The 24,416-nt window shown below is 37.9% G+C and overlaps 1 protein-coding gene and 1 long non-coding RNA gene across 2 annotated transcripts; one reads left to right on the top strand and one right to left on the bottom strand.

Annotated features, from left to right (window-relative positions):
* Positions 1 to 798: 798 nt before the first annotated feature.
* Positions 799 to 2,182, bottom strand: LOC107770050 (uncharacterized). Its single transcript, XR_012696415.1, has 2 exons — positions 1,971 to 2,182; positions 799 to 1,269 (listed from the first exon to the last, which is right to left on the bottom strand). It is a non-coding gene; the product is annotated as an uncharacterized LOC107770050 (long non-coding RNA).
* Positions 2,183 to 3,105: 923 nt separating this feature from the next.
* On the top strand, positions 3,106 to 24,064 carry LOC107770048 (SART-1 family protein DOT2). Its single transcript, XM_075224803.1, has 13 exons — positions 3,106 to 3,244; positions 3,956 to 4,879; positions 7,502 to 7,643; positions 7,742 to 7,796; positions 8,276 to 8,389; positions 8,502 to 8,598; positions 8,680 to 8,746; positions 8,889 to 8,948; positions 9,042 to 9,657; positions 10,484 to 10,845; positions 11,672 to 11,892; positions 22,055 to 22,139; positions 23,690 to 24,064. Exons 2-13 carry the CDS (start codon positions 4,011 to 4,013, stop codon positions 23,762 to 23,764), a joined length of 2,763 nt encoding a protein of 920 aa, XP_075080904.1. The 5' UTR covers positions 3,106 to 3,244; positions 3,956 to 4,010; the 3' UTR covers positions 23,765 to 24,064.
* The last annotated feature ends 352 nt before the right edge of the window (positions 24,065 to 24,416 follow it).

Here is a 24,416-nt window from a genome sequence, read left to right as displayed (position 1 = left end):
AGGAAAATAACATCAAATTTATTTTAAACCTTTTCCAAAGGAGGGATTTTTAATATAGATAGACCAATGAATAATGGAAGAAGAGGGGTTGCGCTGATGGTAAGCAAACTCTACTTCCAATCAAGAGGTTGTGAGTTCGAGTCTCCCCAAAAGCAAGGTGGGAAGTTCTTTGAGAGAAATATGTCGAGTTTTTATTTGGAAATAGTCTCTCTACTAAGTGAGATTATACTGGGTTGTTGTTGTATAGACAAAGAGAAAAACCCTTGGTGAAATTTGAACCTTACACCTAAATGATGTATAGCCTAATTGTAATTAGGGGTGGGCATTCGGTATTTCGGTTCGGTATTTAAGAATTTCGGTTCGGTATTTCGGTATTCGGTTTATCAATTGTGTATACCAAATACCGTACCAAAATATTTCGGTACGGTTCGGTATTTCTTATTTTGGTTCGGCACGGTTTCGGTTTGATACATTAATGAGTAATATTTAAAATATTGGCGCGTCAACTACTGAAATTTCTGCTTCAATATTAAATTTCGATATTGCTTCAATATTAAGCTGCTTTTTCATATAGACGTGTCAAGACTTTACATTAAGAAAGCAAAGTCGCTTCTTGAAAAAACACAACCAGTTGAAGAAATCTTAGTCCTTAAAAGGAAAATGCCAAATATAGCACCTTTTGGTTATTTTTGTGGTCTGTAACTGGGCGTGCATTCTTGCCTGCTTGGACCTGTTAGTTCTCATTACCTTATTAGTTTTCTGATCTTTAATAGCCTGCCTGCATACTATTATGTTATAGGGATGAGGAAAAAAATTTACTTACTAGATTGTTTACACTGTTATAGGAGGGAAGATCAGCTTGAATTTAGGCATGCAGTTGTGAATGAAAATTACAATTAGTAACAAATGCAGTTGTGCCTTCAGTCTTAAACAGACACAGGCACACAACATAATTAGACTTAAGGCTTCAGGACATGTAACAATCATCTGCAGCCAAGCTAATAGATCTGTAGCCAAACAAGAAAAACCAGAATTATTCTTGTCATTCTTTAAAAGAGATGACTAGCATTCAGAACACCTGCACAACATGTAACAAGCATCTGCAGAACACCTGAACAGCCAAACCATCTGCAGAACACCTGAACAACCAAACATTTACATACTGCCAAGTTGCAATTGTAACTAAGATGCAGCAGCAACATCAGGAACACCTGAACAACCAATTGCACTGTGCCAATTATATTTACACACTGCCAATGCCAAGAACACCTGAACAGCCAAACCATAAACACAAATACACAACATTCAACAAGTTTGAGGTCTTGCAGCAGCTAAAAGATGCTAACAGTAACACTAGCAGTTCTTTTAAAAGATGCTAACAATAACACAATATCGAGTCCATTAGCCCGCCGATTAAAATATAGTCATATATCAGTCTAAATAAAGTTGAAGATTCCACCAAGTCTAAAGAAGATTTTAACAAAATAGAAAGAGAAAACAAAATCTTTTTGTAATCATCTTCATTTATCTTTATGCTGTCAAATACAAATTACAATATGATCTATCCAAAATTAATCAGAGTACTATGTCCATTACTAAAGAACAGAGAGCAACAACAACCGAAATTAGTACAGTTTCTATCCAGTTAGCTCTAGTAAGATACAATTACTACAGTTTGTGCAACGGGCTACATAAATTAGGTTACAGAATCATTTTCCTGTATCAGTTACTTCAATCAATATCTATACACAACTGCCAACGCTTACTGCTAAAGAAATTTCACGAAACTACTATCTTCATTCCCTGTTCTACTACTATACCTTATAGGATTCTCATATGTCAACCTACTTTATACCTAATCAAACACTTAATAAAAAAATGAGTTTCGAATATAAAATTAATCTTCGCTAAAGAACATCGCTAGAAATCTTCATCAAATTCATTTCCATCGCTAGAAAGTAGAAACATACCTTTGAAAATTGAAACTATCGCAAGTTCGCAACAACAACATCTTCGTTTGCCCGGAATTTGTGAGGAGTGAGGACTGAGGAGTGAGAAGTCGGAGCTCGGAAGTCGGAAATCGCCAGGAAGTCGGAAATTGCCAAATCGCCGCTCAACTGTACTGTAATCTAAATTGCTAAATGCTAATGCCCTATCCACTAACCAGTAACCAGCTAACCTCTAGAGTTTAGGATTGGGCTTGGGTATAAGAATTAAGATGGGCTTGGGCGTTTGGGGCTGGGGCGATGGGCTGGGTGGACAGTAATAATTAAGAAAATGTCTTTTAAAGATCGGATTTTCGGTATACCGAAATTTCAAAATTTTAATACCGAAATACCGGAAAAAAACGAAACCGAAATACCGAATTAATTCGGTCCGGTTCGAAATTCGATTTTTCGGATTTTATGCCCACCCCTAATTGTAATAATGAAAAGGTAACTATTTACCTATTTAATTTATCATGTTATCATCATCAATTTTCCCCCTGTTATCTTTTCCTACTTCCTGCCATGTAAAAATAATTGTCCGAATGAAAATTAAACAAGCCGTGTTTTGAGAAGTATCAACATTTTTGGGAGAAGTGCACAAATAATCATTCTTAGGGATGTTATTTAGAAATTAGCAATGCTTATTTTATCCTGAAATTTAAACTAAAAATCCTAATTTCAGGACAATTCATGATATTTGTGTCCCGAAAAATTGAATTGAAAAACTTAAATTCAGGACACATTGGTTAATTCCTAAATAGTAGCCCTTTAGAATGACTATTTGGTGTAATTACTACAATATTTTTTCCAAGAAGAATTAACCCAAATAGCTGCCCACCCAACCGCTTAAACTAAAAATAGTCAGTGGAAGTATAATATATACATAATTTATGTATTATATGTCTATAATTATGTATAATGAATGTATAATCTCTATATATGGCTAGAAAAAGTAAATAATAAATATGAGTGGCTACTTGTGTAAAGATCTCTTTTTCCAAATCCAACATATATTTGGTCTTTAGAATGAGGCCAGGGAACTGCAATTTTAAACAAAGCCCATATCCCTTCAAGTTGGTTTTTTCATCTCTAATCGACTCAAAATTCAGCCCAAATTTGGCTTTGGTCCTCAATTTCAAATCACTCCAAAAATTTCCTCCTCGACTGAACTTTGACGCCCTCCATTGCTAAGCTCACTGGTACACCGATATCTCTGCGGCAAACTCCGTCGATATCTTCTCCGGTGAAATTGAACCGTAAGTTCCTCCTATCGTTTATCCTATTTCCTGTTCTCCTTATCTGAAGATTCACCTATAAAGAAAAACCCCTAATTTTCCGACAATTTTTAGGGTATAATACTAATTGTGAATTGGTCTTCATAGTAAGCTTCAACTTTGATTTTGAGATATTTATTCGTGAATTTTGCGAGCTATTATGCATCCTTATTTGCTTTCTAAATATAATTTGTACGACACAATTAATAAATAATTCACCTTTGGTATATTAGTTAAGTATTACTTTTTCCTAAATTGTTAGTTTTCTTTAATAATGGTGGTGTACGGGCCAGCTTGCACGTGCCTTGACTACTCCATGAGCACCTGCTACCTCCCACCAGCACATATACCGGGTAACTTTACCCTTCTCGGAACTGTGCAGATGAGAAGAAACACCTAGTACTCTTGCCTCAATTGAGATTTGAACCTGAAACCTCTTGATTCTTTTACTACTAGACCACACTATTGGGTGCTCAAAATTGCTATTATTAGAAAGGTATACAGTATAAATGGTTTTTGATTGAGCAGTTGGGATGATAACAACATAATCTCCAGTTCCATTCTCTTGCTATCAACATTTTTTTTTTTTTTTTTTTTGTAAAAGTAGATGCTTTCTTTGATGTTTTTTCTCCTTATTTTTCCTTTGCCTATGTGAGTATACTTATATGTGGTGTTCACTTAACTTCATCTCAGGGATTTTTAAAACTTGTTGGTAGTGAAATTACTTATACGGTGTATCCTTTTTCTGATGGGAATGATGGAGATCGATGGGCGTGAAAGAAGTGTTGAAATGAGGGATCATGATGACTCTCCGGATAAGGAGAGGTGGGAAGATGGGCACTATGATTTGGAAGAAAGTGGGCATGATAAATCTAAAGATTCAAGTAAGCATCGAAGCAAGGATAGGAAAAGTAGCAGCCGAAGAGAAGAGAAAGAATATAAAAGAGATCGTGAGAGTAAAGACTTGGAGAAAGATAGGTCGTCAACTCGAGATAGGAGGAAGGAGGATAAAGATCAGCGTGAAAGGGATAAGACTAGGGAGAAGATTAGGGAGAAAGATAGCGATAGGGACAAGTATAAAGATAAAGACAGGGAAAGAGATAAAGACCGTAGAGATCGTGGAAAAGAAAAGGAGCGAGACCGGGAGTTGGAAAGGGATACTGAGCGGGTGAGAGAGAAGGAGAGGGGGAAGGACAAGGGCAAGGACAAGGAGAAGGATAAAGAAAAGGAGAGGGTCAAGGAGAAGGAAAGGGAGAAGCACAGAGATAGGGAAAAGGAAAAAGAAAGGGAACATGACAGGGAAAGAGGTAGAGATGCAGTTGACAAGGAAAAGGGAAGAGAGAGAACTAAAGAGAAGGGGAGGGAAGCTGATGAGGATAAGGAGAGGTCAAGAGACAAAGATAGAGGCAACCGTAGGCAGCGAGACGAGGGTCATGATAGGAGTAAGGACAGGCGGAAGGATGATGTGCAAAGAGTTGATGATGAAGATTCTGATTATCAGGATGTGGCCAAGCAAGAAATTGTTTCTTATGAGGATGACGATAGGGCACGAAATAATGCAGTTGAAACAGCTGGATCACAATCTTCTGCTTCAGAACTGGAGGAACGCATTCTGAAGTAAGTAATCTTTTATCTATTGGTTCCATATTTAAGTGTGTCAAAGCTACTTAGGTTTCTAAGTATGTCCTTGCTGTTAATGGTATCTCTTGTTTATTGTCTACTTAAGATTAAAAACTTAGCAATTAATTTGTCTGTATCAGTCTTCTCTCTCTCTCTCTCTCTTTTTAAAAATATGGATTAGAAGCTTTTTATTAGAAATGATGCAAGTGTTAAGAAAGTTTACATCTCAAACTGTTTACTGCTCCTGTGTCCTTCTATGCTTCTGAATACAACATTAATACAATGCTTGACACCTTCGGAAAGGAAGGGAAGGAAAGGGAAGAACAAGTAAAAGTAGGGTAAATAGGAGAGAAGTAGGAGAAATGGTAGACTCAGGAAGAAACTTATTCTCTTTTCCACTTTCCTTCTCTTTCTTTTGTCAAATTGAGCAAGGGCATTGACTTAGCCATGGTACATTAGTAACATTACATATTTGACACGAGTGAAAGTATTCTGAACCAATATGTGTAAATCCTTTTTGTTAATTCTTAGTGTATTTTGAGTACATGAAGTATCCACACCGGTCGCTCCCTTCTGACAGAGCTATGTCAATCGAATGGAAGGTCGAAACATTTTCTGTTTTCCCTTCTCTTTCCTTCTTTTCCCTACTTCATGAAGCATTTAAGAAAAAGGCATGGAGTTCAACAAGTAAGGGAATAGTACTTGATTGTACATTTTAGTTAAGAATATGTTTTAGACGTTAGCACTTTTACTTTAGGTCTTATACTTTCTAGGAGGGGTTTAATCTTTTAGAGATGTATACGTTTAGAAAATATACAGAACTTCTAGTACTATTTATTTGTGTTTGCATCATATTGGTATGAGATGATTTAAATGGAGTAACGTGGTTAGTAGGGACTGAGGTTTAGTTGTTCTTGTCTTGGTGGCTTGGAAAATCCCCCCCCCCTCCCCCAAACCCCCCTCTTCCGGTAAAGTTATTTAGAAACAGTGGGCTGGTGAAGAAAACCTCTGAAATTATAGGCTGCTGCAGCCCCCTTTTATTGAGTAACTATTGTATTAAAAAGCTACTTAGCTAGGAAATTAAGAAAAAGATGGTGCATAAGAGGTCTAAGAAATGAACAAATAATATACAGTTTTCAGATATTTTATGTAGGAATCATGGAGCTTTATTTTGTCTAAGCCTACTCTTATCAGGTAGAGGGTGCTATCATCATTATTTGGTGTTGTGGATAGAAATCATACTGGTTGCTCTGATCTTACCCCTTTCATAAGGAGTCTGCCATAGATTTGAAGGATATCTGACTCTCTCGTTGACAGCATAGATGCCAAATAGGATTCGTGTAATGCATTGAGGTACCCTGATCAGGAACCATGCATTGGAAATGCGAAAAATCAATAGTTGAGCTATGGCCATGTGACACTAGTACGGTCGGAGCCCTTGTTGTAGTTCATTTTTTATCTCCAGTATAAACATACCAAGCAAGAACCTTAGAATTCTCTAGAGACTAAAAAAAAAGAGGCTACCAACAGCTATGGCTGAGTCCTTTATTTTGGGCCTTCCCAGATATTTTCTAGAAGTCCTTGTCCCAAAGGAGACCAAATATGACCGTGGATAGGAGGAGCGTTATAGTTTACTGCCATTTTAGTTCTCTCTAATTTGTACTATTTCTTTTGATATCCTTGCCCACTTGGTCAGACCAAATAATGGAAATCCTAAATCATATGATTGGGCTTAGAAGTAGTTATTAAAAATAAATGAATGGAGTTAGAAGTCAAGACTTATTCATCAGTTGAATCATATAGTACCCCTTGGTTTCTTCTTTTCCATGAAGATGGAGTAACTGACTAAAATTGGGAAAAAACTGGAAACCAGAAAAAGCTCAGGTAAAATTACTAAACTAGTTTGATACTTGATGGTAGCTTATAGTATTAAAAATTTAAAAATAACATTTCAAAATCAATTAACTGAGGGGGAAGGGGATTGAGAAAGAGAGAGTGTAGGTAAGACTACTATGAGACTAGATGATAAGCTGTTAAAGCAAACATAACATTTCCAAAAGCCATTAATTGCAGTCTGTTCTAATTAAGAACATAAAAGGTTTAAATTAAATAAATAACACGATCCACTTTGATTCTACCCTGTTGAATTAGATACTAAAGAAAATGATGATATGCATGATAACAATTATCCTGATTGATAATGATGATATTCACCCATGTGGTGGTGCTGATGTTATTAACATTAACTATGTAAGTTTAATGAGACACAAACCAGAGACAGAGAGAGGTGAAGATGATGGTGCCAATTAAATAATTTAATCTGTGATTGTCACCATTCTGTTTGTGGTTATCCATATGTATTTATTTTGCTCCTAATATTGTTTTATCATCTATCCTAAGCATGCACATGGTTTGTAGCTATGATATGCGGCTTCTATGATGTCTACAGTGCCTTTTTGGTAATTTAATAAGGTTAACTGTATGTGCACAATTGGTTGCTACTTTCTAGCTGCACGGCATTCTAGAAGGGTGTATTCACACAGTAAAATCTGGATGTAGTTTGACGAGTGATTTTGTTAACTTGATAGCCATAATCTGAAGAAATGTTTATGACTGCAGGATGAAGGAAGAGAGGTTGAAGAAAAAATCAGAAGGTGCTTCTGAGGTGATGACATGGGTTAGCAAGAGCCGTAAGATTGAGGAGAAAAGGAATGCTGAGAAAGAGAGAGCGTTGCAGCTTTCAAAGATTTTTGAAGAGCAGGTAGGTTGTCTGCTGATGTGCCTGTGATTCTTTCTCTGTAGAAATTGGATTGATGTGACCTCAGGTCTTCATGATTTATTATGGTATCATTTTTGCAGGACAAAATGAATGACGAAGAAAGCGATGACGAGGAGAAAGCTCGGCTAGCTGCAAGTATGGCTCCTCTTTCTAAATATATCTGTTGGTTAATCTTTCTAATCAATTGTGGTAGGAGATCATCTGAAGTCAATCGAGGTCATTATATATTGCTTAGTCTTCGGAACTCCAAGGAAATGAGTAATATGTTTAGTGCATTTGTCTTGTGCAGGTTTTTACCTTTCTTCTTGGGTCCTAATCTTCCCTTTTCTGCGCTTTTCATTCGTAGTCTGTTTGATTTCACTTCTACTCCTGCCTATGATACGAAAATTGTTGGTGAGGTCCCCTTTGTCATCCAACTCTAATCAAACTGGTGTAGCATGTGAAATAAAAGTTTTAAAGTCATCATTGGGGAAATGAAAGTAGCCAAGATTATCCTTTCGTGAAATATGATGTGCTTTTTGTGCAGTTGTGGACGGAAATTAAATTTAGCTATATTATATTCTCTGAGAAAATAGTTGAAGAATGCTCTGAAGTTTGTCTGTATATCTCTACAGAAGAGCTAGGTGGGATGAAAGTACTGCATGGGCTTGACAAAGTAGTTGAAGGTGGGGCAGTTGTCTTGACACTCAAAGATCAGAGCATACTTGCTGGTGATGATATTAATCAAGGTAACCAATCAAGTTATATTGTTCGTGTTTTCCCTTTCTTCTTTTGTCTCTTCTTTCGGTCTTCAGTATCTGTGGATTCGGATTTTGTAGTGACTTGAATTGTATACCCCAGAGGTTGATGTGCTTGAAAATGTGGAAATTGGAGAACAGAAGAAGAGGGATGACGCTTACAAGGCTGCAAAAAAGAAAACAGGGATCTACGATGACAAGTACGATTTAATATTGCTGTATACACTTGCTTTGTACACAAGTTTTGAATGACTAATTTATCTCTTTCTTATTGGATTTAGGTTCAATGACGACCCTGGTTTTGAAAGGAAAATATTACCACAATATGATGACCCGACTGAAGAGGAGGTTGAACTCTTTGTTTCCTTTTCTCTTTACTTCTTAGATAATATTGTTTATCTGAAACTTTTTTTAAAGCACTTTGTCCTCAGTTTGAGAAGTGCGGAATTGTACATCCAATCTTTCTTTCTTACCCTAGCTTTTCTTTTAGGGTGTTACTCTTGATGCAACTGGAGGATTCAGTGTTGATGCAGAGAAGAAACTGGAGGAGGTAACTAATTTTTATCTATTTAATCATGAATGGTTTTTGGAGTGTATGTCGGAGTATGTTTGTTAAATGAAGTTACCTTTTTTTGATTGCCAGCTCCGGAAAAGGATTCAGGGGTCTTCCTCAAAAACTCTGGCTGAAGATCTCAATTCTTCTGGGAAATTATTGTCTGACTACTACACTCAAGAGGAGATGCTTCAATTTAAGAAGCCCAAGAAGAAGAAATCACTGAGGAAGAAAGAGAAGATGGACCTAGATGCCCTTGAAGCGGAGGCCAGATCCTCTGGATTGGGTGTTGGTGATCTTGGTTCTCGCAACAATAAGACAAGGCAGGCCCTTAGGGAGGAAATGGAGAGAGCAGAGGCAGAGACAAAGAGCAAGTCTTACCAGGCTGCTTATGCCAAGGCTGAAGAGGCATCTAAAGCACTTCGACCCGAGAAGACTAATAACAACCAGAGAGAGGAAGATGATATTGTATTTGATGATGATGAGGAGGAGCTTAGAAAATCCTTAGAAAGAGCCAGAAAGCTTGCTTTGAAAAAGCAAGAGGGCCTCGCCAAAACCTTTCCAGAGTCCATTGCTTCACTTGCCATTTCCCGTGCAAATGATTCAACCATGGATAATCCAAGTTCTGTATCTGGAGAGCCACAAGAGAACAAGGTTGTCTTCACAGAGATGGAAGAGTTTGTCTGGGGTCTTCAGCTTGATGAAGGTAAGAACTTTTAGTTTTGTTCGACTTCTTGTGCTAATTGGCATTTTATTTTCTCAAGGGATGTGGCAAGGTTTACTCAATTGCATGTTTTGGAATAGGTTTGTGTGCTGGCACTTTTCCTGGTGAGGTATGGAGAGTGATATAGAGGGTATTATCGAACTAATTTCTGAAAACATATTACGATTGAGTCTCCAGATATATCTTTCAAACAATTGAGTCTCCAGATATATTGAAACAAAATCCTGAAACGTATTAGAATTGAGTCTCCAGTTTTATTGAAACAAACATTTTACAATTGAATCACTCTTCCTTTTCATCCCTATTTCTGTTATGTTTGATTAAGAAAGAATGCAAATATTCAGAGGTTATAGCATATTAATCTTCTCTCTAATTTATTGACGATTTAGTGAATAGAAGCAGTGTTGTTTTTTATGGGTATTTCATTTTTCCTTACATGTCTGCCTATGGGCGTGATTTTTTTATGACAAGAGCATTATGAATTAGCCTTGTTATAAGTTCTTAACAAAACGAGGTCATAAAAAAAGTTATTTAGAAAAATGCTCGTTTCTGATTGGAATTGATTCCGAGGAAAGAGAGATTCCCATTTTCTACACAGCACATGTTTTTAGTCGCTGCAGGAACATCTGGTAAAATTGGAATGAGACAACATGCCTGTTAAGCATGTGAGCTTTTTTCACGTGTTAATGTTGCATTTTTGCTTTATGTTTTATCAATTAGCTGCAACTTACACTTTGGTCATTACTGGAACTCGGCAAAGGCTTTCAAGGGTGATGTTTCTGACGTTATGCTGCTTTGATTTTTGTAGAAGAACAAAAACCTGGTAGTGATGATGTCTTCATGGAGGAAGAGGTGCTCCCAAAACCCTCTGATGAAGAAATGAAGACTGAGGATGGTGGTTGGACTGAGGTGAAGGAAACCGAGGAAGAGGAACCCTCTGTAAAGGAGGAGGAAATGGAAGTAACTCCAGATGCGACGATACATGAAGTTCCAGTTGGAAAGGGTTTATCAGGGGCTCTCAAACTTTTGCAAGAACGAGGTACACTGAAGGAAGATATTGAATGGGGTGGTCGAAACATGGACAAGAAGAAAAGCAAGCTCGTAGGCATACGTGGTGAGGATGGGAAAAAAGAAATACGCATTGAAAGGACTGATGAGTATGGGCGAATTGTAAGTACTTTTACTTGATTATCAGTTTTTGGATTCTCTAATTTTTATTCACCAGTAGTTTTGTGCTGTTAACCCCTTGGACTAGTATTCTGTTTATTCAGTTATATCTTTTTTCACACATTCTATGGCACCTGTCAGGCTGTCACTCGCCATCCTTCTTTTTGTAATTGAAAAAGCTCCTTGCTTCCTGCTGTCCCACACTTTCCTATCCAAAGATGTCTGTACCTTCTCGAGAGGGAAATCTTTGTTCTACAGTTTTCAATAGTGTGAATCTTATTACTGATAAGGTTACGAGATTTATTTTTTTATTCATTTGGTAAGTGATTCCCACAGTATTATTTTTTAAAGTGAACATAAAGTTGAGGTAATCATCTCTTTGCATACATAAAACTCCAACACTGGTCTTATAGTACTGCTCCGTGGACATATAATGACATGGAGGGGATTTCTGAGTAGCAGAAGATAAGGATGGCAGTAGATATGTGTCACATCTCAAAGTGTTTGAAATTAAGGTTATTGGGTAAGCTTGTTGCTGTACGACTACTGTGTCCGTTATTGGTGTGAAACTTGTGCACCCCTATGTCAATTGTTTTGAAAGCCTAACTAGATTGGAAATTGAGTGTGTGCGTGTGTGTGTGTGTGAGAGAGAGAGAGTGAGTTCTCTTAATTTCAATATAATAAACTGACTGGAATGATACTTGCCAAATCGGAAAAACTAAAAAAAAGGCGAGGGGACTGAGAATTACCTATTTGATCTGGTTCTGTGAGTTTTGGCTAATGTAGCCTTATTTCTTACTCAACTAATACGTGGCTTCTCTTTTTTCAGCTGACTCCAAAGGAGGCTTTTCGGTTGCTTTCACATAAATTTCATGGGAAGGGGCCAGGAAAGATGAAGCAAGAAAAGCGTATGCGGCAATACCAGGAGGAGCTGAAGATAAAACAGATGAAAAATTCAGATACGCCATCACTGTCTGTGGAGAGGATGAGAGAAGCTCAGGCTCAATCTAAAACACCATATCTTGTTCTCAGTGGAAATGTTAAACCAGGGTATGTTTTAGTTTCTTGATTCAATGTGCTTTATCTTCAAAAAGTAGGTCTTTTCATGTGGATTACCAACTATGCAGTTGACTTGTCAGTTGCCTAGGCAAGGATTCTTATACTTTTCCCCGGTCGAAACTTTCATTAATTTTGATTTGAACTTGAGAATGGAACCTTGGAGCAACGGTAAAGTTGTCTCCGTGTGACCTATAGATCACGGATTTGAGCCGGGGAAGCAGCCACTAATGCTTGCATTAGTATAGATTATCTACATTACACTCCTTGAGGTGCGGCCCTTTCTTGGTGCCACGACCCATTTTCTGAACAAGTCGGGACCGACACTCGATCACTAAACATGACCGAGCGAACCATCTCTGCTTATCAAATCTATTATAACTCCAAACTTTATATGCAACAAGGCAATACTCCAACCAAATACTTTTGATTAATGTAAATATTTAAATAAATCAACTCCAAAACTTTATTCATAATAACTACTAAATTTATGCTAAGTTATTATAAAAAAATTTGAATCTTACCCCATTGACTATGTCTATGAAGCCTGACGCACTGCTCAGGACATGAGATTTCCTGGCCAGTTCTCTAAGTAACAAAGAAATAACTAAATAAAGATGACTCTAAGGAATACGCCACGAACAAAAGCGGAGCTCACCAATAGCACTGGAAGAGAAGGAAGTCCTAACTCGTAGCCTGCTCGCCTGCAAACCGGTTCCTACGCTGTACCGCAGACCAACGTAGGTTCCCAAAAGAGAACGTCAGTACCATCCATTGTACTCAGTGAGTCTCAACAACAGGGGGCGAAACTTTAATAACATATACATTATGAGCAAAGGTTCTAAATGCATGTAAAACATAAAGCTTATAAGAATAATTCTAAATAATTGCATAATAGCAGTTTTTGAATATTCTAAAAGAAATTCTTTTCTTTTTCTCTAAAAAAAAATATACTTCACTTTATACTTTGGGAGTTCCAACTATGCTGACTTAATTCTGTCTCAGTCACCGTGTGATCGGCCCGGGTTCGATCCCAACCTGATCGAATAGGCCCAATCCACGAGGTGCCACTCGCTTCATGGTTCTCAGCGCTCATGTCTCATACCTTAGCATGGCTAAGTAAATTCTCAGCAACGAGACCCTCGGCTCGTGTGCTCCGTACTTTGGCACAAGTAGTTTCAGGAAGTCAACGCCTTGGTCAGGACCCTAGGCCTGGACGATGACCCTTTCTCAGACTAAAGGATACTCCCAAAAATCTTTTCTTTCTAAAACTTCTTCTTGTGACTCTGCAAGTCTAAATCTTTTATACATACTCATACTGGTATCCTTAAATGTAAGGCATGGCATAAGAATGGAATAAACATTCAAAAGTATTTATAAAGGTTCTTGATCCTTCATGAATTTTCAACATGAAGATGGCATATAAGAATAACAAAAATCTGAATTTATGCACATATATCCAAATAATCATCTAAACTTTAGCTAGAAAATAATTCTAAGCTATTAGGTACTTACTACTCCAATTAAATATATATTAACTCTTTTATGCAATTCATCAAACACCTTGCGTGCGTGCTTTTGTGAGTTAAACCACTTTAGTAAAGTGTTATATTAACTCACCTTAAAACTTCTCGAGCCAATACGTAGACCCTAGTCTAATTGATAGCGGTCAAACAATCGATTCTACAACAACCAGTGCATTTTAATCAATTTTAAAGTTTCACACCCAAACATGAAATTTATTGTTGATATAGAGAAGACTATTCAATTCTTACCTATTACTATTGTACGGTAATTAACAATAGGGAATTTTATATACCTGAGTTCAAGAATTCGTGACTTGTAAAGAACCTATAATTTTCCGTGCGTTGCTGCCTCCGTTTCGCAGGCCTGCGTTTGAAAATAGAATGACTCTGTTTTTGTTCAGGGCATTAAGCCCTTCTTTGTATTCCTTTTTTTCTTGTACCCACTTCATGGGTAGGTCACGTGCACTATCCTTTTTTCCTTTATTTTGTTTGTTTGTTTTGTTTTTTTTTTAAAAAAAACTTAACTAATAATTAATGATACCCACTATCAATAATTAATAACACTAAAATTATTAATATTCCTCTAATTGTATATCCAATTATTTAAGAGAGTGTGTGTGTATATATATATATGTATTTTCACTATAGCGTGTCTCGAAACTTTTATAAATTTGAGGAGTGTTACAATCTTCCCTCCTTAAAAACATTCGTCCTCGAATGTTGCTAAGGCCTTATTCTTAAGCTAACAATCATTCCTTAAGTACTTGAACCTCTTAAGTTTTCTTAGCACTACTCTCTCTTCCAAGGGACTCAAAATTTTGGCTAACTCCCTAAATTCTCAAAAATTTCGGCAAAGTTTCCCTTGTAAATTGGACTATCCAGAAAATATCCCTGTCACAAATACCCTAACAACAACCCAATACATCATAACAGGCCATTCATAGGCACTATACACAGCTCATAAACTAGTGTGTGACCATTCATAGGCACTATGCACAGCTCATAAACTAGTTATACACACTCCGGCAAGGAGGTACCATAATAACCAACCAAATTCTAAAGCACAACACTTTACAAAAAGTAAATAACTTCAATGAATTAAATATACTCTGGCATGGCACTAAATTATTACAACAACTAAGTATAATCTAGGAAGGACAGAAACACTTGCTAACTTGTATTTAATAAATGAAATATAAATGTCAAACCAAATTTAGGTTCACATACCTTTTTCCTCAAATAAATATGGATATTTCTTTCTCATATCTTCCTCGACCTCCCACGTAGCCTCTTTTGAATCATGATTACTCCACAAAACTTTTACCGATGCTAAATCTTTTGTTCTCAACTTTTTTACTTGCCTATCGAGAATTTCTATAGGTACCTCTTCATAAGTCAAGCCTTCTTTAATTTTTATGGTATCAGGAGGTATTATATGCGATTCATCATGAATGTACTTTCTAAGTATAGACACATGAAAGACAGGATGAACAGAGGACAACTCAACGGGTAGCGCTAACTTATAAGCCACGTTTCCTTTATTTTCTAGAATTTCATAAGGTCCGATAAATCTAGGACTAAGTTTCCCTTTCTTACCAAACCTCATAACTCCTTTCATTGGTGAAACTTTCAAAAACACCATATCACCAACCATGAACTCTAACTCACGATGCCTCTTGTTAGAATAAGACTTTTGACGACTCTGAGCCGCTTTAAGTCTTTCTCTAATTAGCTGAACTTTCCCCAAGGCCTCACAAACAAACTCTGGACCAATCAATGGCACCTCTACTGGTTCAAACTAACCCACTGGAGACCTACATTTCCGCCCATACAACGCTTCATAAGGAGCCATACCAATGCTGGCCTAATAGCTGTTATTGTAAGCAAATTCTATAAGTGGCAAGTGATCATCCCAATTACCTCCAAAATCTATAACACACGTACGCAACATATCTTCGAGAGTCTGAATGGTCCTTTCTGCCTGGCCATCGGTCTGTGGATGGAAAACGGTGCTTAAATTGACCTTGGTGCCTAATCTTTTCTGAAATGTCTTGCCAAAAATGCACTGTGAACTGAGGGCCTCTGTCAGATTTGATTGAAACTGGAGTACCATGTGATTGGACTATTTCTTTGATGTACAACTGCGCATACTGCTCTGCGGAATCTGTCGTCTTTACTGGTAGGAAATGCGCGGACTTTGTCAGTCTGTCTACAATAACCCAAACTGAATCATATTTACGGTACGTGCGAGGTAGACCTAATACAAAATCCATATTAATCATCTCCCACTTCCACTGTGGTATCTCTATATCTTGAGCTAGGCCACCAGGCCTCTGATGCTCGGTTTTGACTTGCTGACAATTCAAACATTTAGCCATATGATCTGCTACTTGTTTCTTCATGCCTTTCCACCAATACAACTCTTTCAAATCTAGATACATTTTGGTAGCTCCTGGGTGGATAGAGTACCTCGAACTGTGAGCTTCCTCCATTATGGCCTTCCTAAGACCATCTATATCAGGCACACATAATCGATCATTCAACTTCAAAACTCCGTCACTTCCTAGAGTGAAAGCAGTGATTTCTTTGCTTCTGACTCCTTTTAATTTCACTAAGTACGGATCTTCGTCTTGCTTAGCCTTAACATGCGCAACAAGGGAGGATTGCGGTAAGGCATAAGCAGTTATATTTCCTTCTTCGGTCTCATCCAATCTAATTCCATCATTTGCTAGTTTTTGAATTTCTCGACCCAAAGATCGCCTTTGTACTGCAAGATGGGCCAAGACACCCATTGACTTCCTACTAAGTGCATCTGCTACCACATTAGCTTTACCCGGGTGATAAAGGATATTGATGTCATAATCTTTCAATAGCTTGAGCCACCTTCTATGTCTCAAATTTAATTCTTTTTGCTTGAAAATGTACTGGAGGCTTTTGTGATCTGTAAACACTTCAGAATGCTCGCCATAAAGGTAGTGGCGCCATATCTTTAACGCAAACACCACTGCTCCAAGCTCCAAGTAGTGTGTGTGGTAGTTCTTTTCATGATTCTTTAACTGCCTGGAAGCATAAGCAATAACTTTTCCATTTTGCATAAGAACACAACCAAGGCCCACTCTAGAGGCATCACAATACACTGTGAACCCACCCGAACCTGCCGGCAAGGTTAACACAGGTGCAGTGGTCAGCCTCTTCTTTAACTCTTGAAAACTCTGCTCACAAGCGTCTGACCATTGGAACTTAACTGCTTTCTGAGTCAACTTAGTTAATGGAGCTGCAAGTGAGGAAAACCCCTCTACAAACCTTCTATAGTAGCCAGCTAACCCCAAGAAACTCTTGATTTAGGTTGGCGTTGTCGGCCTAGGCCAATTCTTGACTGCTTCTGTCTTCTGAGGGTCTACTTTTATTCCTTCACTAGATACCACGTGGCCTAAGAATGTCACTGACTGCAACCAGAACTCACATTTTGAAAACTTGGCATAAAACTCGTTCTCCTTCAAGGTTTGCAAGGCTATTCTGAGGTGTTCTGCATGATCTTCCTTGCTCATAGAGTACACCAAAATATCGTCTATAAACACAATAATAAAGGTATCCAGGAATGGCTTGAAAACTCTGTTTATGAGGTCTATGAATGCAGCTAGAGCATTTGTCAACCCGAAGGACATCACTAGAAATTCATAGTGCCCGTAGCGAGTTCTAAAGGCTGTTTTAGATATATCCTCTTTTCTGATTCTCAACTGATGGTACCCCGACCTCAAGTCTATTTTTGAAAAGTACTTTGCACCCTGGAGTTGATCAAATAAATCATCAATTCTTGGCAGTGGGTATTTGTTCTTAATGGTAACTTTATTCAGCTACCGATAGTTGACACACATTCTGAGAGACCCATCTTTCTTCTTGACAAACAGGACCTGGGCACCCCACGGTGAAACACTCGGTCTGATGAAACCCTTGTCAAGAAGGTCTTTCAACTGTTCTCTCAACTCATTAAGTTTTGCTGGAGTTATCCTATAAGGAGGTATAGATATGGGCTGAGTGCCTGGCATGAGATCAATGCCGAAGTCTATGATTCTTTCGGGAGGAAGTCCGGGAAGGTCATCTGGGAAAACTTCTGGAAATTCTCGAACAACTAGCACTGACTGAAGAGTTGGTGGTTCTGATTCTGGATTAATAATGTGAGCCAAATAGGCGAGACACCTCTTACCGATCATTCGTTGTGCCTTAAGATAAGAAATAAACTTTCCTACAAGCGATGCTGAACTACCCTTCCACTCTAAGGCTTCTTCATTTGGAAATTGGAACCTGACTATCTTGGCATGACAATCTAACATGGCATAGCAGGAAGACAACCAGTCCATACCCATGATCACATCGAAATCCACCATTTCTAACTCTATGAGATCGGCTTTGGTGTTGCGACCTTGGACTGAAACTATACAACCTCTATAGACTTTGGTGACTTTCACTGACTCGCTAACTGGAGTAGATACTAGGAATGGCTCACTAAGTTGTTCATGTTCTAGTCCGGGGTTAATTGCAAAGTATGGAGTCACATATGAAAACGTTGAACCTGGATCCATTATGGCATAAGCATTATGTGAGCAGATTAAAAGTATACCTGTAGTAACTTCTGCAGATGCTTCTGCACTCTGACGATCAAGTGTAGCAAACAAACGGGGTTGTCCCCCTCCCTGAGTAACTCGGTTTGCACCTTTGCCTGCTCCATACCCGGTCTGGTTATGAGAACCACGAGCCTGAGGTGGTGCAACTACAGTAGCTGAGGAACTAGAGGGACGAGTTGATCCACCACTGATATTACGTCGCAACTTTGGGCCGTTGGCCTTTATATGACCAATGTCTCCACAATGGTAGCAACCATGAAACCCGAGCTTGCACTGACCTGAATGTTGCCGCTTACATGTTCCACAAAGACCTTGCTGGTGTGAATGTTGCTCAGCATGACTCTGGCTATGTGAGGATGATGTCCTAAAATTCTGATGCTGGCGAGACTGATTTCCATAACTCTGAGTACGTCTGAAGGAAGACACACCACCTGACTGATGACTGGACTGAGTTGGTGCTAATGACTCCTTATTAGAGGAATCCCTTCCACCTTCGCTGGATGTACCATTAAACCTGCCCGTTGTCCGGGCTTTCTTGTTATGCTCTTTTTCTTCTCTCCTTAGTTGTCTATCTTTTTCTAACTGCTTGGCAAATCCCACAACAAAGGAGAAGGCTGTCATCCCTACTGTTGCAGCTGATGTTGTATCCTTAATGTGGTAAGCTAAACCGCCAACAAACTTGCGAATATTTGCTTTTTTTGTCTTAACCATGTGAGGAGCATGCTTAGCTAACCTTATGAATTCCATGTAGTACTCTTGCACACTTTTATTCCCTTGTTTGAGTTGTTCGAACTCTGTAGCCTTAGCTTCCCTATCCTCTCCTGGGATAAAGTTAGCTGTGAAGGCCTCTTCAAATTCTTCCCAAAGTAGGCGGACCATCATCTTCATCTCTTTCCTTTTCCCACATCTCAAACCAAGTGTCGGCCACATCTCTAAGCTGGTAAGCAGCTAGCTCCATAGCTTCATCATCAAATGCTTTCATTACTCGGAGGGCTTTCATGACACCCTCCAGCCACAACATCGGATCTTCATCAACTATAGAACCATGGAACACTGGAGGACTCAACTTCAAAAATTCATTCACTCTTGAGGACTCAGAATTGTTCTGTCTATTTCATTAAGGTGGAATCTCATCTCTTCCCTCGTTCTGGTTGGCCATAGAGGCTTTAAACATCTCCATAGCACTGTTGACAGCATTAAACATCTGACCCACCTCGGGAGATCTAGTTGCTTGAGCCGGAGCTGCTGTTGGGGGCGGTACTGGATCCTGAGGTACTTGCTCATCATTATCCACCCCTTCTTCACATTCAACTCGGGGTACTTGGACCCCTTTTGTGGATCTACCCTTCCTTTTCTGAGTTAAACCTTCTTAGTTCTACCTTAAGCCACAATGGTAGCAATAGTTTCTTGATCAGCATCCTGAGCGTCGGTGTCAGAGTTGCCAGTACGAGCCATTTCTGCGAGTTTTGGAAAAACGAATACATTAGATAATTTCTTAGAGGTAGGATCTACTGCACGATCTAAAGTATGAAAAAATGAGATTTTTCCTAAATGCTTGTAGCCTCATATTTATAAGTATGGCGCGCTTCATACCCATAAACAAGACTCTACTAACACGGCTTCATAGACCCCTAAGACTCCATAAACCTGAGGCTCTGATACCAAGTTTGCCCCGACCTATTTTCTGAACATGCCGGGACCGACACTCGATCACTAAACATGACCGAGCGAACCATCTCTGCTTATCAAATCTATTATAACTCCAAATTTTATATGCAACAAGGCAATACTCCAACCAAATACTTTTGATTAATGTAAATATTTAAATAAATCAACTCCAAAACTTTATTCGTAATAACTACTAAATTTATGCTAAGTTATTATAAAAAACATTTGAATCTTATCCCATTGACTATGTCTATGAAGCCTCTACTGATAAACTGACGCACTGCTCAGGACATGAGATTTCCTGGCCAGTTATCTAAGTAACAAAGAAATAACTAAATAAAGATGACTCTAAGGAATACTCCACGAACAAAAACGGAGCTCACCAATAGCACTGGAAGAGAAGGAAGTCCTAACTCGTAGCCTGCTCGCCTGCAAATCCGGTTCCTACGTTGTACCGCAGACCAACGTAGGTTCCCAAAAGAGAACGTCAGTACCATCCATTGTACTCAGTGAGTCTCAACAACAGGGGGCGAAACTTTAATAACATATATATTGTGAGCAAAGGTTCTAAATGCATGTAAAACATAAAGCTTATAAGAATAATTCTAAATAATTGCATAATAGCAGTTTTTGAATATTCTAAAAGAAATTCTTTTTTTTTTCTTTCTAAAAAAAAATATACTCCACTTTATACTTTGGGAGTTCCAACTATGCTGACTTAATTCTGCCTCAGTCACCATGTGATCGGCACGGGTTCGATCCCAACCTGATCGAATAGGCCCAATCCACGAGTTCTCAGCGCTCATGTCTCATACCTTAGCATGACTAAGTAAATTCTCAGCAACGAGACCCTTGGCTCGTGTGCTCCCTACTTTGGCACAAGTAGTTTCAGAAGTCAACGCCTTGGTCAGGACCCTAGGCCTGGACGATGACCCCTTCTCAGAATAAAGGATACTTCCAAAAATCTTTTCTTTCTAAAACTTCTTCTTGTGACTTTGCAAGTCTAAATCTTTTATACATACTCATACTGATATCCTTAAATGTAAGTCATGGCATAAGAATGGAATAAACATTCAAAAGTATTTATAAAGGTTCTTGATACTTCATGAATTTTCAACATGAAGATGGCATATAAGAATAACATAAAAATCTGAAATTTATGCACATATATCCAAATAATCATCTAAACTTTAGCTAGAAAATAATTCTAAGTTAATAGGTACTTACTACTCCAATTAAATATATATTAACTCTTTTATGCAATTAATCAAACACCTTGCGTGCGTGCTTTTGTGAGTTAAACCACTTTAGTAAAGTGTTATATTAACTCACCTCAAAACTTCTCGAGCCAATACGTAGACCCTAGTCTAATTGACACCAGTCAAACAATCGATTCTACAACAACCAGTGTATTTTAATCAATTTTAAAGTTTCACACCTAAACATGAAATTTATTGTTGATATATAGAAAGAATGGAATTGACTATTCAATTCTTACCTATTACTACTGTACGGTAATTAACAATAGGGAATTTTATATACCTGAGTTCAAGAATTCGTGACTTGTAAAGAACCTAGAATTTTCCGTGCGTGGCTGCCTCCGTTTCGCAGGCCTGCGTTTGAAAACAGAATGACTCTGTTTTTGTTCAGGGCATTAAGCCCTTTGTATTCCTTTTTTTTGTACCCACTTCATAGGTAGGTCACGTGCACTATCCTTTTTTCCTTTATTTTGTTTGTTTTTTTTTTAAAAAAAAAACTTAACTAATAATTAATAATACCCACTATCCATAATTAATAACACTAAAATTATTAATATATTATTAATATTCCTCTAATTGTATATCCAATTATTTAAGTGTATGTGTGCGCGCGTATATATATATATATATATATATATATTTTCACAATAGCGTGTCTCGAAACTTATATAAATTTGAGGAGTGTTACACTTGGACGAACTCTGCGTGAACGTGGGATGCTTTGTGCACCGGGCTGTCCTTTTTTTATTTTTAAATTTGAACGATGATATTTGCTTCTTCAGTGCATTCCTTTGTCTTTGCTCTCAAGTCAGAACACATATTCAATGACTTGAGAAGATTAGTCTTTATTAACAGTGTTGTTTGTTTTATCTCACGGGTGTTCAGATTTGTGCATGTGTATTTTAGATTACTCGATCACGTTTAACTTTGAATGATTGCAACCCTTGAGATTATGCATGTCATTGAAATATATGTACATATAACTGACTCTCGCATATTTTTCATGTCACAAACTTGTTTTTTTTTTATGTGTCCACACATTCTATATGGTTTTGTAATTGTAAAGTATTTGTTATGCCAGGCAAACTAGTGATCCTAGGAGTGGTTTTGCTACTGTTGAGAAGGACCTGCCTGGAGGTTTGACCCCCATGCTCGGTGATAAGAAGGTCAGTATCTTTTGCTGATGATTATACTTACATAAGTGGCTAGGATGCTGATTTACTTGAGAGCTCACTAGCTGTCACCTGAATACATATATTTGCGGTGGATTGATTCTCATGCTATGCTCAGTGCTTGTGATTCAGTGTGTTCTAATGTGCTATTTGTTCATGATGCAAACCATTGTGCTTTTCTTTTTTATCTAGCTTGTAGCATGATTTAGCATAATTGATGTGGTGTTGATATTTGTGTTGTATGATTCACACTCGCAACACTGGAGCAAATTTTAGTTATCTAGGACTCCATGATTTGGATGTAACATTCCTGAAGAGATGTCACCTGAACCATTTTGTGTGCTATATAGTCCTTGAATGTGTCGTCTTTAGTTTCGCTGGACCTGCTTTTCCTCCCCCCTCGATAAGTAAGAATACTGTTGTTACCTAATGAACAGTCCTATTCTGTAGTATTTGGTTAGTGGCAGATGAACTTAGTTATATCCTGTTTTGTAGTATTTGGTTAGTGGCAGATGAACTTAGTTATGTCCTATTTTGTAGTATTTGGTTAGTGGCAGATGAACTTGGTTATATTTTTGGTTAAAATACCCTTAATTAGCTGTGGAAAATGTTCTCAGTATATGTTGTTCCTTGGCTCGTTTGGTACGAGGGATAAGGAATAATTTTTTGGGATTAAATCTGACACGAGTTTATCCACAGGATAAAATCGCGGTATAACTAATCCCGGGATTGTAGTGTTATTTTTATCCCTATGGGAGGGTGGGATAACAACCCTGGGATAATTAATTTTGGGATAACTTGTTTCCCAACTAAACGATTTCTTTCAGGTCTAAGTAGATTACTAAGTCTTCTTCTTAAAAAAATTTGACTCAAAAGTCTCTTTCCTTAGCTATGTGGCATGCGCTTGCGCATGTGTTCTATTGAGGATATTGCTTTTCTGTTTTATTATGATTTATGACGCTTAATCAATGCTTAGACATATGCAACTCAGAGGCGGAGCCAGGATTTGGAGTTTATGGGTTCGGATTTTCAACCAGTTTAAGCTACTGGGTTCTAAATTACTAATTTGTATATATTCAATGGATTTCTCAAGACAAACACAGGGTTTGAACCAAAGCTACTGGGTTCGGCCGAACCCGCAACCGCAAGGCTAGCTCCGCGCCTGATGCAACTAGCAATAGTGGTTTGTTTATCCATGTAAACCTTTTTCAAATATGTAGCCTAGTACTGAAACGGTGTAATTTGCCCATGACATATTGAAAAAAGCGCCTTTTTCCTTACCATCCATGAACCTTAATCAAGTCAAAATGCTTCTGGTTTTTGCGTTTATCTTACAGTGCATTAGTTGATTGTCCTAATAGAGTTGAAAGTGTAAAGCAAAGTAGGGCTCCCATGCCGATTGACTTGAGATGGTTTAATAATCCTATTTCTGATGTTATGGCTTTTAGTGTTTGCACATAACCATCAGTTGAGCAGCCTATATTTATGCTTGTTCACTCATCTAGTTCTCTTCGGGTTATCATTCTTATCGCTTTGTCTTTCAGGTTGAGCACTTTTTGGGCATAAAGCGCAAGTCTGAGCCAGGAGAGGGGACTTCACAAAAGAAGCCCAAAACTTAATTGTGTAAACTTCCTAGCTTAAAGATATACTGGTGTTTTTATGCATAAGCTCTTGTAATTGTACATAAGCTGTGTCCAGACGGACGGAACTAAAGTTCAATTATTGATACCTCCGTGAATCAGGGGTGTTCATGTTTGGTACAATTTTGAAAGATTTTTGGTTCGGTATTATAGGTTTAGTTTTGAAAATGATAGACCAATATCATATGGATCCAACTCCTCTCCATTTCCCCAAGTTCTCACTTGAATGAGTGACATCTGCCTCATTTTAATATCAATGGTTTAAATTTTCCCCAAGTTCTCACTTGAATGAGTGACATGTGCCTCATTTTAATATCAATGGTTTAAATTCAATTAATTAAAGCAAGCTCTTAACCGTAGTTAGATAATAGATTTTTCCATATATTACTCCCAAAAAAAATTGGCAAGCCTGTTATAAAATAAAGACTGTAAAGTAAAGACAAGTATAGAGAGAAATTGATATATTATTCGAATTCAAACTGATGTACATAATGAACTGAAATCTCTTCTATTTATAGAAGAAAGGAAGCTGCTACTGTATCAGATATGGATAATCTTCTACTGAGAGCAATGTTTATCCATAAAGGAGTACTGAATGGATAAGCTTATTATATCCGGTATGGATAATCTT

This window comes from Nicotiana tabacum, chromosome 11 (genome assembly GCF_000715075.1).
Source record: "Nicotiana tabacum cultivar K326 chromosome 11, ASM71507v2, whole genome shotgun sequence".
Taxonomy (NCBI): Eukaryota; Viridiplantae; Streptophyta; class Magnoliopsida; order Solanales; family Solanaceae; genus Nicotiana; species Nicotiana tabacum.
This window is presented reverse-complemented; position numbering and strand designations above follow the sequence as displayed.

What these genes read in the sequence shown, in the direction of transcription:
- LOC107770048 (XM_075224803.1), top strand. Translation starts at nt 4,011, where the DNA reads ATGGGAATGATGGAGATCGATGGGCGTGAAAGAAGTGTTGAAATGAGG. An exon ending in ACAGGGATCTACGATGACAA is followed by an intron (nt 8,599 to 8,679) that starts GTACGATTTAAT and finishes TATTGGATTTAG; the next exon opens with GTTCAATGACGACCCTGGTT. An exon ending in CAGAGAAGAAACTGGAGGAG is followed by an intron (nt 8,949 to 9,041) that starts GTAACTAATTTT and finishes TTTGATTGCCAG; the next exon opens with CTCCGGAAAAGGATTCAGGG.